Raw genomic sequence first — 14,177 nt, 5'->3', positions numbered from 1 at the left:
TGCGATCTCGGCTCACCGCAACCTCTGCCTCCCAGGTTCCAGCAATTCTCCTGCCTCGGCTTCCCAAGCAGCTGGGACTATAGGCGCCTGCCACTATGCCCAGCTAATTTTTGTATTTTTAATAGAGACAGAGTTTCACCATGTTGGCCAGGATGGTCTTGATCTCTTGACCTCGTGATCTGCCCACCCTGGCCTCCCAAAGTGCTGGGATTACAGGCATGAGCCACTGCACCCAGCTTCCACGCCCTGCCATTTTTTTTTTAAATCATTAAAAGGCACACACCAACTGGAGAATCATTTATTCAAGAAAATCTACTAAATTTCATTAAGGCCTAAGTCTGTGACATTTGATCCACAATTTGCTTTTCTGTCCCTTTTTTCCAATCTTGGTGTGGTGGTAGCTCTACTTCTGGTGGGTGCAGCAAAGAAGATGGGGCTAATACTCCTCTAGTTCTCTATAGTTTAAATCGTCTATTTTAAATATGTTCAAGAACTAAGGAAACCACATCTAAAGAAATAAAGTATGACAACTGTGTCTCACAAATTGAGAGTATCATTACATAGACATTATAAAAAAGAACCAGAGAGAAATCCTGGAATTGAAAAATACAGCAGCAGAAATAAATTAACAAAGGGGGTGCTCCATAGCAGATTTGAGTAGGTAAAAGAATCAGTAAGCTTGAAGACAGGTCGAGTAAGATTACATAGTCTGAAAAAAAAAAGTATAAAGAGAAGTGAATAGACTTGGAGGAAACCATCAAGTGTCACAACTTACATGTTAATGAAAATTCCAGAAGGAGAAGAGAGAGCATAAAGAATATCTAGAGAAATAATGGGTGAAAACTTCCAGACTTGATGGAAAGGTTGTATCATGGAGAAGCAACTATATGAAAACTGGACTGGCAATATTTACATCAAATAAAATCAACTTTAAAACAAAAGTTACTAGACATAAAAAGGAACATTTTATCACAATAAAAAGAATAGTCCATCAGTACACTATAACAATTATCAACACATACATACCTACTCCAAATTCACAACATACATGAAACAAAAACAGAAATGAACTGAAGGTAGAAATAGACAACAGTTGTAGACTACAATACTCCACTCTCAAAAACAGATTAAAACTAGGCAAAAGATGAACAATGAAACAGAAGATCTGAACACAATAAAGTAACACACATCTATAAAACACTCCACCCAGAAACCGCAAAATATATACTCTTCTGAAGTACGCATAAACTATTTTCCTGGGTGACTCATATGGAGGGGTCGTAAAACAAGTCTCATTAAGTTGAAAGGGACTGAAATCATATAAAGTATGCCCTCTACCCATTATGGAATAAATTTAGAAAAAAATAAAATTTTGATGTTCACAAATACATGGAAATTTAGCAACATACTCCTAAGTAATCAAACAAGTCAAAGAAGAAATCACAAGTTAGAAAATAATTTGAGACAACCAAAAAACAAGAACACAACATAGCAAAACTTACTGAACTAAAGCAGTGCTTGAAAGGAAATTTAATATCTTTAAATGTTAAAAAATAAATATCTCAGATAACCTAATCTTCCACCTTAAGATACTAGAAAAACAGCAAAGTAAACCTAAAGCAAGCAGAAGGAAAAAATAATATAGAGCAAAAATTAATGAAACAGAAAAATCAATGAAACCAAAAGGTGGTTCTATTTGATAAGGTCAACAAAATTGACAAACCTTTTGCTATACTAGTCAAGAAAAAAAAAAACTCAAAATACTAAAAATCAGAAAGGAATGAGGAGATATTACTATGGACCTTTTAGAAATACAAAGGAAAAGGGAATACAAACTGTATGCCAACAAACTAGATACCATAGATAAAACAGATAAACTCTAGAAAGACAACAACTCCCAAACTGAATCAAGAAGAAAAAGAGAATCAGGGAGGGCCCTGTGCTGTGGCTCATGCCTATAACCCCAGCAAGATGTGAGGCGGAGGCAGGAGGATTGCTTGAGCCCAGGAGTTTGAGACTAGCCTGGGCAACACAGGGAGGCCCCATCTCTACAAAAAATGTAAAAATTAGCCAGGCATGATGGCAAGTGCCTAGAAGGATTGCTTGCACCTAGGAGGGTGAGGCTGCAGTGAGCCAAGCCATGCTCAAGCTGCTGGACTGTAGCCTGGGTGAAAGAGCTAGGCCCTGTACCACCACCCTCCCCCAAGAAAAAAGAGAAGAAAAGAAAATCTGAATAGATGTCTCACAAGAATTTTTAAGCTTCACATCAAGAGAAAGATGGCTTTAATGGTGAATTCTACCATACATTTAAATAATTAATATCAATTATTTACAAATTCTTCCCAAGAAATAGATGAGGAGGGAACATATACAAACTTATTTTGTAAAGCCAGTATTACCCACCCCACATAAAAAACCAGACAATGACATTATAAGAAAACTACAGGCCAATATCTCTGATGAATAGACACACAAATCCAAAAACATACTAGGCTAATGAAATCCAGCAACATACAATATAAAGAAGGACTATACACCACAACCAAGTGGGATTTATCCCAGGAATAAAATTGCTTATTTGCAAATCAATTTTGTTCTTTGCTCTCCTTATGTACAAGGATTGTAATTTATCTTTAGATTCTCAGCCACTTGCCAATAACAAATGTATGTCATTCTCTTCATGAATGGCTCATGTGCCCTGACCCCATTCTTTACTTCCTTAAACTGCTCTAATTTTTCATCATGTCAATTTTATCTGGCATTACATGTTTACTTATTCCCCGATATATCCCTGGTGCGTTAGGGACAACCTGACATTTTGATAGGTCTTAAATATTTGTTTAATGATAGCAACTACATAAATTCCAAACATTCTATATCAATTTCTAAGTTGCAAAACATTACTTACCTAAGTTCTTCAGGTTTTGCAGCACACGCTAACAGAAGAAAAAAGATAACATCTCATTAGTTTCTTCTTACATGATAAACTGCTGCACTATTCAAAGCAAGACTTTAATTGCTTTATATGCCATGTTTCACAACCATACATTTCTTTCTTTGAGAAAGGGTCTTTCATCTTTTTGTAGAGATAGGGGTGGGTCTCACTACTGTTGCCCAGGCTGGTCTCGAACTCCTGAGAGTTGAGCTTGTGGGCTCAAGCAATTCTCTCACACTGGCCTCCCAAAGTGCTGGGATTAATGGTGTGAGCCACCACATTTGGCCCCAACCATAAATCTAAAAACCTTCAATTCACCAAAGTGTCTTGGGGTTCACACCATAAAGTCAACAATGGCAATTATTTTCATTTTTCAAATAAAGCAACAGAATGCATATATATCTCCACCTTTCAAACAGAACTGATCTGTAAGCCTCCAGAGTGAGCTGACCGATTATGAATTATCATCAGTGGAAACCAAGAGGAAACTTAGGGTTTTAAAATCATCACAATTCATTTATAGCTGTATATTTAATTTATAGCCACACCAAAACTTACAAGTATAAATCATTTTTATAAAAAAGTCAATACTGCCAAACATCAGATCATTACAGTTGTTTCTGGACAACTCGTGATGACTCTGACAGTGGAAATACTTCAAATTAAACTTGCATTTTAATGCAAATTCAGTTTAAAACCAAACATAAGGTTTAATTTATTTGTCAAGGTAAACAATGCTTTTTCTTATATAATCGATCTTAATCAGCAAGTAACAATTATGAATTAGGAAATGTCTGTGTAACAATGATGAATATATTTTAAAATAGTATTTAATAGAATCCTTAATATTATAATACAATATGAAACAAATTTTACTTAAAAAAATTCATCACAAGACAATGTTTTGGCCAGGCATGCCTATAATCCTTTTAGGATTGGGGAGGCCAAGGTGAGCAGATCACTTGAGGTCAGGAGTTCAAGACCAGCCTGGCCAACATGGCAAAACTCCGTCTCTACTAAAAATACAAAAATGAGCCAGGAGTGGTGGCACATGCCTGTAACCCCAGCTACTCAGGAGGCTGAGGCATGAGAATCACTTGAATGTGGGAGGTGGAGGTTGCAGTGACCTGAGATCACACCACTGCACTCCAACCTAGGCGACAGAGTGAGACTATCTCAAAATAAATAAATAAATAAAAATAATATTTAAAAAAATTCCTAAGGGGATTAAGGGATGTTTTAGAATGAGATCTATAAGTCAAAAAGGGAGAGAATATGTTGCTCTACAGAAACACAGTTTTGTGTTTCTGAACATAACCTCAGACTATCATTTCAATTGGGCTTAACATAAAGTTTAATCTCTGCTAACAATACAGGCAATTTTTCTCTATGTATCCCATGAAATTGATTCTGCCAGGAAAGTACTTTAGTTGACGGGAACAGACCTGAGGAGGAGACTGACGTAACGTCCTCTTATGGCAACAACACCAGCACATAATTAATTGTCAAGGAAAAATAATCCTTTGAAAGAGGGTTGCACCTCACCTTTCATTTGTAGAGTTCGTCTAGAATATCGTTTGCTGGGCCTTCTTTCAAAGGACGTTGATCTTCTTGCTTTACTGGTTTTTGTGGTCTGATACTCTGTTTTCCCACTACATGAGGCATAACAGAAGGGACATTTTAGGTCTACAGTAACAAAGCACACACAAATAAGACAGTCTACATTCAGGTTCTCCTTAAAAGAATCATCCTAAACTTCATCCCACAGGAACAACTACTAATAGTCTTGATCTCTCTCTTTACCATATCCTTCTTTCACTCTTTAGGCTTTTGTGAACTATGCAACAGATTATGTTGGTTTTATTTTTCTTGTATGTACGCATATCACCTAAGCACACATTAAATAAGTATGGAGTATCTGTCCTTTTATGGAAACTCCCTCTCTTTCCCAGCTACATTCCTCAGTGCAAGGTGTGTAATTACAAGAATATATTCAGTTACTTTTTCTAATTGTGATACACACTTTTCAGTATAATTTTCCAGAAATGTTTTTTAAGACTACTGTCTTATTCTCCTTGATTTCCATTTAAATTATGTTCAGAAAATGCCTCCTTATTTTAACATAAGTATAACAGAATACTACTTCTATTCACTCCACACAATCAACTTGCCACACTATTGGAACAATCCATTCCTTCTTTAACTGATTTTCATGACATGCAGAACACTCACAACCAATAATCCACTCTCCAGTAAACCAAAACATTTCTAACTCATGACAACAAACAAGAAGTCATGAGAATAATGAACTTCAGGCTTATAAAGGACCACAAATGTTATCCAGACTAATATCTCATTCAGTGCAAGAAACCCTTTTCTATACGGTATCCAGTGTTGGGTGGAGAGTTCATAAAACTCTTGTTAAATACATAAATTGGGAGTGGGTTAATATATAAAATAAACATCCAGAGGGATATAAAAGCCATTATACAATTACTGTTTTCCCATCTATTCGAGAAATTATAACCAATAACAATACCACTAATTCTATTTCATTTTGGTCAATGGAAGATGCTGGCAAACCACTTTATTCCTCTCTACCTAATCTGTAAAAATGAAAAGGTTGGCCTAAATTTTTTGGACTGTATGCAATGAAAGATAGATAAAACAGCTATTAAAATTAACCTATATCTAAATCGTGATCCTAGTCGAATAAATCCTGATCGATGAGAACTCTTTTGGACAGGGCCTCGAAGGCGGAAGAAGGCATGATGCTCCACAGCACATTTCCATAAATGTTTGCATGCTTTCGGATGATCCAGTCTAAAGACAAATGTATGCTCCTGTTCTTTGCCCTGAAAAAGAAAAATATATATAAAAGGATGATTACTAGTTCAAACAGTCCTATCTCCTATTTCTGAACTACAAACACATCCATGAATAAAGGATCTAGTGTGCTCCCTGAAATTCAAGACACTCTTTATAGTATCAACATAATAAGGGCAGAGTTGAAATCAAGTTGCTCATTTTCTCAGCCAATACAAAATTATTCCTAAGAGTTATTCCCCTCTACTTACATGATCTCATTTGTCAGAGAGACATAAAATGAGATTTCATCTGCCATATTTGGGATAACGTATAATTATAATTTGAAGGATCATATTAGATCTGGCAGTATATATCAACAGCCCTAAAAATGCTCACATTTTTGTCCTAGTAACCACACTACCAGGAGTCTAATTATAATAGTTAACATTCACATAGAAATTTTTCTACTCAAGCCTGTAATCCCAGCACTTTGGGAGGCCGAGACAGGCGGCTCACGAGGTCAGGAGATCAAGACCATCCTGGCTAATACGGTGAAACCCCGTCTCTACTAAAAAATACAAAAAACTAGCCGGGTGTGGTGGCGGGCACCTGTAGTCCCAGCTACTCAGGAAGCTGAGCCAGGAGAATGGCGTAAACCTGGGAGGCGGAGCTTGTAGTGAGCTGAGATCCGGCCACTGCACTCCAGCCTGGGCAACAGAGTGAGACTCCGTCTCAAAAAAAAAAAAAAAAAAACCAAAAGAAATTTTTCTAAGGATTTCACATAAATTACCTCAGTAAGTAGATACTATCATTAGCCCCATTTCATAGATGAGGAAACTGGGGCTCAAAGAAATTAAGCCCAAAGTCACAAAGCTATTAAGAAAGAAAACCAGAAATGAATTTAACCATTAGCCTTGCTCCAGAATCTACACACACCTCTAACAACTAAGTCATACTGCCTCTCTGGGGAAAATTATTTCCTAAACATCAAAAGTTATATATGAAGATATATATTTCCTCAGTCTCATTTATAATAGTAAAACTTGGCACAAACCCTAAACGTCCAAAAAAAGAGAAATGGTCAAGTAAATAGTGGCATATGTAAAAAATTATACAGAGGGATAAGTGAATAAATGATGAATGAATGAATGTGCTATTGTTTATTCATATATACAATAGCATATATATGTTAGATCTACATAGGTACACATCTAGATAAAACAGGCAAGCTGCAAATATATATAATTATGCAAGTTTTTAACAATTCTAACGTGTTAATATTTGGAAAAAGTTACAAAATATATATGAGAATAATACCCTCCAAAAATAGTGACCAGGTACCAGAAGAAAGAGGGTAGGTAGTCAGGGGGTTAGACTTTAGTTGGTATTATTTATTCATGTACATAATTGTATTTATCTGTTTCTAAAAGAGATCTAAAGCCCAATGTAAAAAATGTTAAATCTAGATCATAAATAAGATGGTTATCTATCTTATAATTTTTGGTACTTTTCAGGTTATTTAAAGACACTATTAAGACAGTAAAGATGGATATGCTAATTACCCTGATTTGATAATTACACCTTGTATACATGTATCAAAACATCACTCTGTATACAATAAATATGTACAATTATTACATGTCATCTAAAAATAAAAGTAGTGGAAAAAGGGTAAGCCAAGGAGCAGAGGATATTTGCAACACTAATAACCTGACAAAGAACTAATATCCAGAACATACAAATAATTTTTTCAATGAATAAAAGGCACATGACCTAATAGAAAAATGAGCAAAAGATTTGAGTAGGCATTTCATAAAAGTGAGTAAGTACTAAACCAGAGTCATCATTAGGGGAACACAGACTAAAACCACATTCTACTCCACAAGAATGGCTACAATGAAAAAGACAGAAATCCGGAAAAAAAAAAAAAAAAAAAAAAACACCAATAACATTGCTGGTGGGAGTATAAACTAGTATTGAATACTTTGGAAAGAGGTTTGGCTAAATACACATACACACCTTAGTGTCCACAGCAGCACTCTTTTTTTGTTTTTTAACTTTTATTTTCGGTTTGGAGTACAAGAGAAGGTTACACAGGTAAACATGTGTCATGGTGGTTTGCTGTACATGTTATTTCATCACCCAGGTATTAAGCCCAGTTATCTCTCAGTTCTACTCTTCTCCCTCCTCCCACCCTCCCCACTCAAGTAGACCCCAGTGTCTGTTGTTGCCTTCTTTGTGTCCATAATTTCTTATCATTTAGCTCCAACTTGTAAGTAAGAACATGTAGTATTTGGTTTTCTGTTCTTGCATTACTTTGCTAACGATAATATCCTCCAGCTCCAGCCATGTTCCCGCAAAAAAAATCTCATTCTTTTTTATGGCTGCATGGTATTCCACTGTGTGTTTAAAATGGGAAAAGTATGGCAGTGAAATTACCGAGGAGAGGAAAATGAAAGAACTGGATTTAAAAAACATCTTTTCTTCTTCTCCGAGAAAATACCAATTGGCAGATGACGCCGGTGCAGCGGGGGGACCCGGAGGTCCTGGTGGCCCTGGGATGGGGAACCGCTGTGGCTTCGGCGGAGGTTTCAGCAGTGGCATCCGGGGCCAGGGCCGAGGCCACAGAGCTCACCCCAGAGGCAAGGCTGACGATAAGGAGTGGATGCCCGTCACCAAGCTGGGCCGCTTGGTCAAGGACATGAAGATCAAGTCCCTGGAGGAGAGCTACCTCTTCTCCCTGCCCATTAAGGAATCTGAGATCATTGACTTTTTCTTGGGGGCCTCCCTCAAAGACAAGGTTTTGAAGATTATGCCGGTGCAGAAGCAGACCCGTGCTGGCCAGCGCACCAGGTTCAAGGTGTTTGTTGCTATCGGGGACTACAATGGCCACGTCGGCCTGGGTGTTAAGTGCTCCAAGGAGGTGGCCACCGCCATCTGTGGGGCCATCATTCTGGCCAAACTCTCCATTGTCCCCGTGCGCAGAGGCTACCAGGGGAACAAGATCGGCAAGCCCCACACTGTCCCTTGCAAGGTGACAGGCCGCTGCGGCTCTGTGCTGGTGCGCCTCATCCCTGCACCCAGGGGCACTGGCATCATCTCAGCGCCTGTGCCCAAGAAGCTGCTTATGATGGCTGGTATCGATGACTGCTACACCTCAGCCCGGGGCTGCACTGCCACCCTGGGAAACTTCGCCAAGGCCACCTTTGATGCCATCTCTAAGACCTACAGCTACCTGACCCCTGACCTCTGGAAGGAGATTGTATTTACCAAGTCTCCCTATCAGGAATTCACTGACTACCTTGTCATGACCCACACCAGAGTCTTCGTGCAGCGGACCCAGTCTCCAGCTGTGGCTACAACATAGGGTTTTTATACAAGAAAAATAAAGTGAATTAAGCCCGGAAAAAAAAATCTTTTCATTATAAAAATATTTAAACATACAGAAAAACTGAATACCCATATACATAGTGTCTAGATTCAACAACTGTTAATATTTTGCTGAAATTGCTTTTATCTATATCTGTATGCATGTTAAAATTTATTAATTTGCATAAAGTAAAATTCTTCTTGCCTTTTCTAAAGTATCATATAAATGGAATCATTCAATACATAATGTTTTTCATCTGGCTTCTTGCATTAAGATGTGCATTAATATATGCATATGACTTGCATCCATGCATGTATCAATTAAGAACTACACTGTAACTGATACAAAGGTAATCTTTAATTCAAAAGGCTTTATTATTAATATTATTAGGTAGATCTTTTTGATCAGTTAATAAATAGATAAAGTTGGTTTGCCACAGTGGCTTTCTCCTGTAATCTTAACATGTTGAGAAGCCAAGATGGGAGGATTACTTAAGGCCAGAGTTTGACAGCAACCTTGGCAACATACTGAGATCCCTGCCTCTACAAATAAATGAAAAAATTAGCCAGGCGTGGTGGCATGTGCCTGCAGTCCCAGCTACTAAGGAGGCTGAGGTGGGAGGATCACTTGAGCCTAGAAGGTCAAGGTTGCAGTGAGCTATGATAGTGCCACTGCACTCCAGCCTGGGTGACTGAGAGAGACCCTGTCTTTAAAAAAATTAAAAAAAAAAAAAAAAGTCACTTAAATGTAATTTTTTATGTACCTCAGATATATTATCAATGAAGAAACAAGAAGAGACTTTTATATTATTTTTCATCCTAAGGGCAGAAAACCATATCTTTAGGATGGTATGACCCAAGTAAGGAAATTATTTAAAGCATTAATTATACTATTTCCATTCTGTGGTTCTATAAAACAATGAGGTACATTCCCTCTTTTAGGGAAATAAGTTACCACATAATACAGTCACTGTTAAACAAGTAATATAATTTCATTCCTACCTGATCATCATCTTCTACAACCACCAAAGTTAATTTATTCTTCTTAAAATCCAATCTGGTTATCTTCGGCCTATAATATAGTAAGAGAATAAAAGCCAAATTACAAAATAAATGTTCTCTAAAAATGAAAAAAATTGTTTTTATTTCATATACATTTAACCATCTAACTCCTGAATTAAAAATTGACAGGAGGGTAAACGTAATTTGCAATACCCATCAAAAGACAGGAAACAGAAAAACACAGTACATACTTCAAAAAAAAAATCTCTGACAAAATTGAGGCTGCACATATCAGACATTAAAAATATTAAGGAAAAGAAACCAAGAAATCTATGTATTTGATAGGTCTCAATTACAGTGTAAGAGATTCTTTAAGTCTAGGTAAAATTGTTTCAGTGTTAAAGCAGAGCAGCAACACAGGAACTAGACACAGGAATGAACATAAAGCTTCCAAAAAAGCCACAAAGAAAAACACTGATGATGGTTTCCAACTCTTTTCTTTTTGTTTGCTTCAGACAGGTTCTCACTCCGTCGCACAGGGTGGAGTGCAGTAGTGTATTCATACATCACTGCAGCTGTGAACTCCCAGGCTCCAGTAATCCTCTTGCCTCAGCCTTACTCCCACACCACACCAGGCTAATTTTTGTATTCTTTGTAGAGACAGCATCTTGCTACGTTGCCCAGGCTGGTCTCAAATTCCTGGGCTCAAGTGATCCTCCCACCCTGGTCTCCCAAAGTGTTGGAAGTCTTCTCACACATGTGAGTCACTGCAACCAGCCTCAACTCTGTTTTCAACAGGAATTTTGTTTTGAGGAAATACATCTTAATTTTTTTAACCTTGCTTTATGGCCCACTTTCCAACTGTATCTCCCTATTTGTAGATTCCAAACCACATTTGAACTCTGTATTTCCATAAATTGTGGACGTTGAAACAACGTGACACTCACTCCCACTGACCAATCTTTAAATATAACGTATAAAATAGATGTAAAACATAACTTCTTTATAAGAGCTTTACTAAAAAAATAATAATAAATAAACAACAGCAGGAGAAGGAAAGCAAACAGAATCTTGCTCTGTCACCCAGGCTGGAGCGCAGTGGTGTGATCTCGGCTCACTACAACCTCCACCTCCCAGGTTCAAGCAATTCTCCTGCCTCAGCCTTCAGAGTAGCTGGGATTACAGGCGTGCGCCACCATGCCATGCCTGGCTAATCTTTGTATTTTTAGTAGAGACAGGGTTTCACCATGTTGGCCAGGCTGGTCTCAAACTCCTGACCCCAAGTGAGCCCCCGCCTTGGCGGGGATTACAGGAGTGAGCCACCTGGCCTGCCCTAAGTATTCTTCTAAGTGCTTTACAAGTATTAATTAACTCTCAAGACAACCTTATGAAAAGGTACAAAAGGTGCTTTCTTTATCTCTCTGCCTAAAGCATTCTTAGGCCTGGAAGCAAGTTCCATTTGCCCACAGGACAAGCTGGAGGCATGAGGCGATTTAACACCCAAGAAATGAGAAGATTATTGCCCGTGGTTCCTCACACATCAAGGGACAACTGTAAAGGTGTTCAACTGAAGTCTCTCAGAGTCCCTAGCAAGAACACCCAGATGCAAAACTAAATGAAATGCTACCTTCAATTTTTTGAGGGAAATAATTTTCAACCTAAAATTCAATTCTCAGCCTAATTATCAAGAAAGAATAAAAGACAAACAATAATTTTAAGGCATTTAAGGATGCAAACAAATTACTTTTCTTAGGCAGTTACTTCCTTTACTTAGGCAGTTGGCGGGGGTGGAGGGGACGAAGAAAAAGGAAATCATGAGAGGACCACACAGGATCCTAGCTGAGAACACAGGAAAGGGAAGTCTCAAGATAAAAAATGGAGAGCAACCTGAGCAGCAAACAGTTCCAAGGGGAACAGAAGAACCATTTAATGCAACTCTTGATAACTTAAAAAAAGCTTGAGGAGAAGACAAAGGCAGGTAATTTAAAGGGATGTGTGGGGTATGTGAGATAGGGAAGCCAAAAGCTCTAGAACAAAAACAAAGAGCTAAACAGAAAGGAAATGTAATACCAATTGTGAGTTCCAGGACTTCAGAGCTGATCAAGAAAAAGTACTGCATAACAGGCTTTATTGAGCAGTGCTTGGAAAGGGTTGCATGATAGGGGTGGTCCTTCACAGCAGGTGACCTTCCAGAGACAGCAGCTGCAAGGCTACCAGCAGATGGGAAAGAGGGCAAGGAAACTCAGTCAAGAGGGGAATCTATGAGGGGGCCTAAGTGCCCAGGGGATGGCATTCAGCAGTTAAGTGCGAGGGATCGGAGTCAGAGAACTCAGAAAGGCAGCCATGGTTTTGGGGTCCTTTAACCTACAGAGCTTGGCTTATCTATGGCCAGCAGATGTTAGGGTGCAGTTTCATGGGATATATAAAGCAGAAATGGCTAAAAATAGACTTAGTGGGCTATGTTTAAAGTAACTGGATGTGTCAGAATTTGAGTTTGATACCAAAGGTCTTTGTGCCAATAGTCCGTCTAGCGTACACAAGTATACACCTAAGCTCATACTAGTTCTCACAGACACATCTTATTGTAAACACAACTCTGATTCTCAGCTTTCAGAATACCAGACAAAACCTGGTGGACTCAATTATGGCCAAGAAATCCAAGTAAAAGCTATCCTTGATGTAAAAGTAAAACGTAAATGTAATTTACAAGTATGAACAATAAAAGCTGGAACAGTATAAGGAGCATAGCTTAGAGAAGGGATAAAAATATTAACATCTTCCTCTTACACAATAGTGAGTAAAGGGATTGTGGAATAATAAATATTAAAAGCATAACTACATGCAGGGAGAAAGTGCCCATGTGAACATCTGATACATATAAATATGTAAATATTTATATCAAGATATATATTGTGGTATACTTTGAAACTAATGGGAAACACAGCTAGAAGAATTTTAATAATTGCCTCTGGAGAGTGGGAAAAATGATGTGTAGTAGTGTGATAGGAGACAGCTGCTTTCACTGACAAGTTTTTCAAAACTATTTGATTTCCAAACTCTATTTTATGTATCAACTTTATATAAATGGTTTTACTCATTAAAAACCAAAACAATAGTAAGTATCTTCGACAATAACTCTTGCTTACCAAAAAAATAAGCCAATTTTGGTATCTCCTTCAAAAACAAGGACTCCTGTTGGTGTTAGTCCCAAACTATAGTCATTCCCATCTCTAGCCTAATTTAAGGGGAGAAAAATGTGTTAACTTTATTTGTACAAAACAAGTTTCACATTTTGACATAACTTATAAATTTTTGTATTGAATTGTATTAATTATATACAGGCTAATATTAATATATGAGATGTTTTCAACAATTAGATATCCATAATAACATTCTCAGAAAAATTTATGCATATATTTTTATTTCTAGTCATGGAAACACTAGAGTTTTAGAGTGTACCTTCATTGAAAGTGGGTAGTTACACTCCCACTACAAACAAAGCTGTTTCCACATTCTTCCCATATTGTACTTACCACTTAAATCATGTATTTTGGAAAGAACTACTGATATGGTTTGGCTCTGTGTCTACACCCAAATCTTGTGTCAAATTGTAATCCCCAGTATCGGAGGAGGGGTCTGGTAGGAGGCGACTGAATCATGGAGACGGACTTCTCATGAGAGTGAATGAGTTCTCACGAGATCTGGTTGTTTGAAAGTGTGTAGCACCTCCCTCTTTGCTCGCTCTCTCTCTCCTGCCAGCCATGTAAAGATGTGCCTGTTTGCCCTTCATGTTCCCCCATGATTGTAAGTTTCCTGAGGCCTCCTGGGAGGCCTGTACAGCCTGCAAAACCATGAGCCAATTAAACCTCTTTATAAATTTATGTCTTTATAGCAATGTGAGAACAAACTAACACAACTGCCTTTCTGGAAAACTGTCACTAGTTAAACTAGAAATAAATCACTACAAAGCTGTTCTAAAGTTTATCAAAGTCCTTAAGCTATACATCTTCAACTTTGCATCCTGAATTATTTTAACAGAGCCTACTCAGTGTTAGTCATATAA

At 37.8% G+C, this 14,177-nt stretch overlaps 1 protein-coding gene and 1 pseudogene across 4 annotated transcripts in view; one reads left to right on the top strand and one right to left on the bottom strand.

Annotated features, from left to right (window-relative positions):
• The window catches only part of EPB41L5 (erythrocyte membrane protein band 4.1 like 5), a 168,903-nt gene that overhangs the window by 98,281 nt on the left and 56,445 nt on the right, over positions 1–14,177 (bottom strand). For all 4 annotated transcript variants that reach the window (XM_026456079.1, XM_026456080.1, XM_026456081.1 and 1 more), the window contains exons 10-14: positions 13,261–13,349; positions 10,115–10,184; positions 5,621–5,790; positions 4,481–4,587; positions 2,909–2,936 (exon numbers count right to left, since the gene is read on the bottom strand). In XM_026456079.1, the coding sequence (XP_026311864.1) occupies positions 2,909–2,936; positions 4,481–4,587; positions 5,621–5,790; positions 10,115–10,184; positions 13,261–13,349 (464 nt within the window). The remainder of the gene's footprint in view (positions 1–2,908; positions 2,937–4,480; positions 4,588–5,620; positions 5,791–10,114; positions 10,185–13,260; positions 13,350–14,177) is intronic.
• Positions 8,289–9,110, top strand: LOC111521643 (annotated as a pseudogene).

This window comes from Piliocolobus tephrosceles, chromosome 11 (genome assembly GCF_002776525.5).
Source record: "Piliocolobus tephrosceles isolate RC106 chromosome 11, ASM277652v3, whole genome shotgun sequence".
In the NCBI taxonomy this organism is placed as follows: domain Eukaryota; kingdom Metazoa; phylum Chordata; class Mammalia; order Primates; family Cercopithecidae; genus Piliocolobus; species Piliocolobus tephrosceles.
This window is presented reverse-complemented; position numbering and strand designations above follow the sequence as displayed.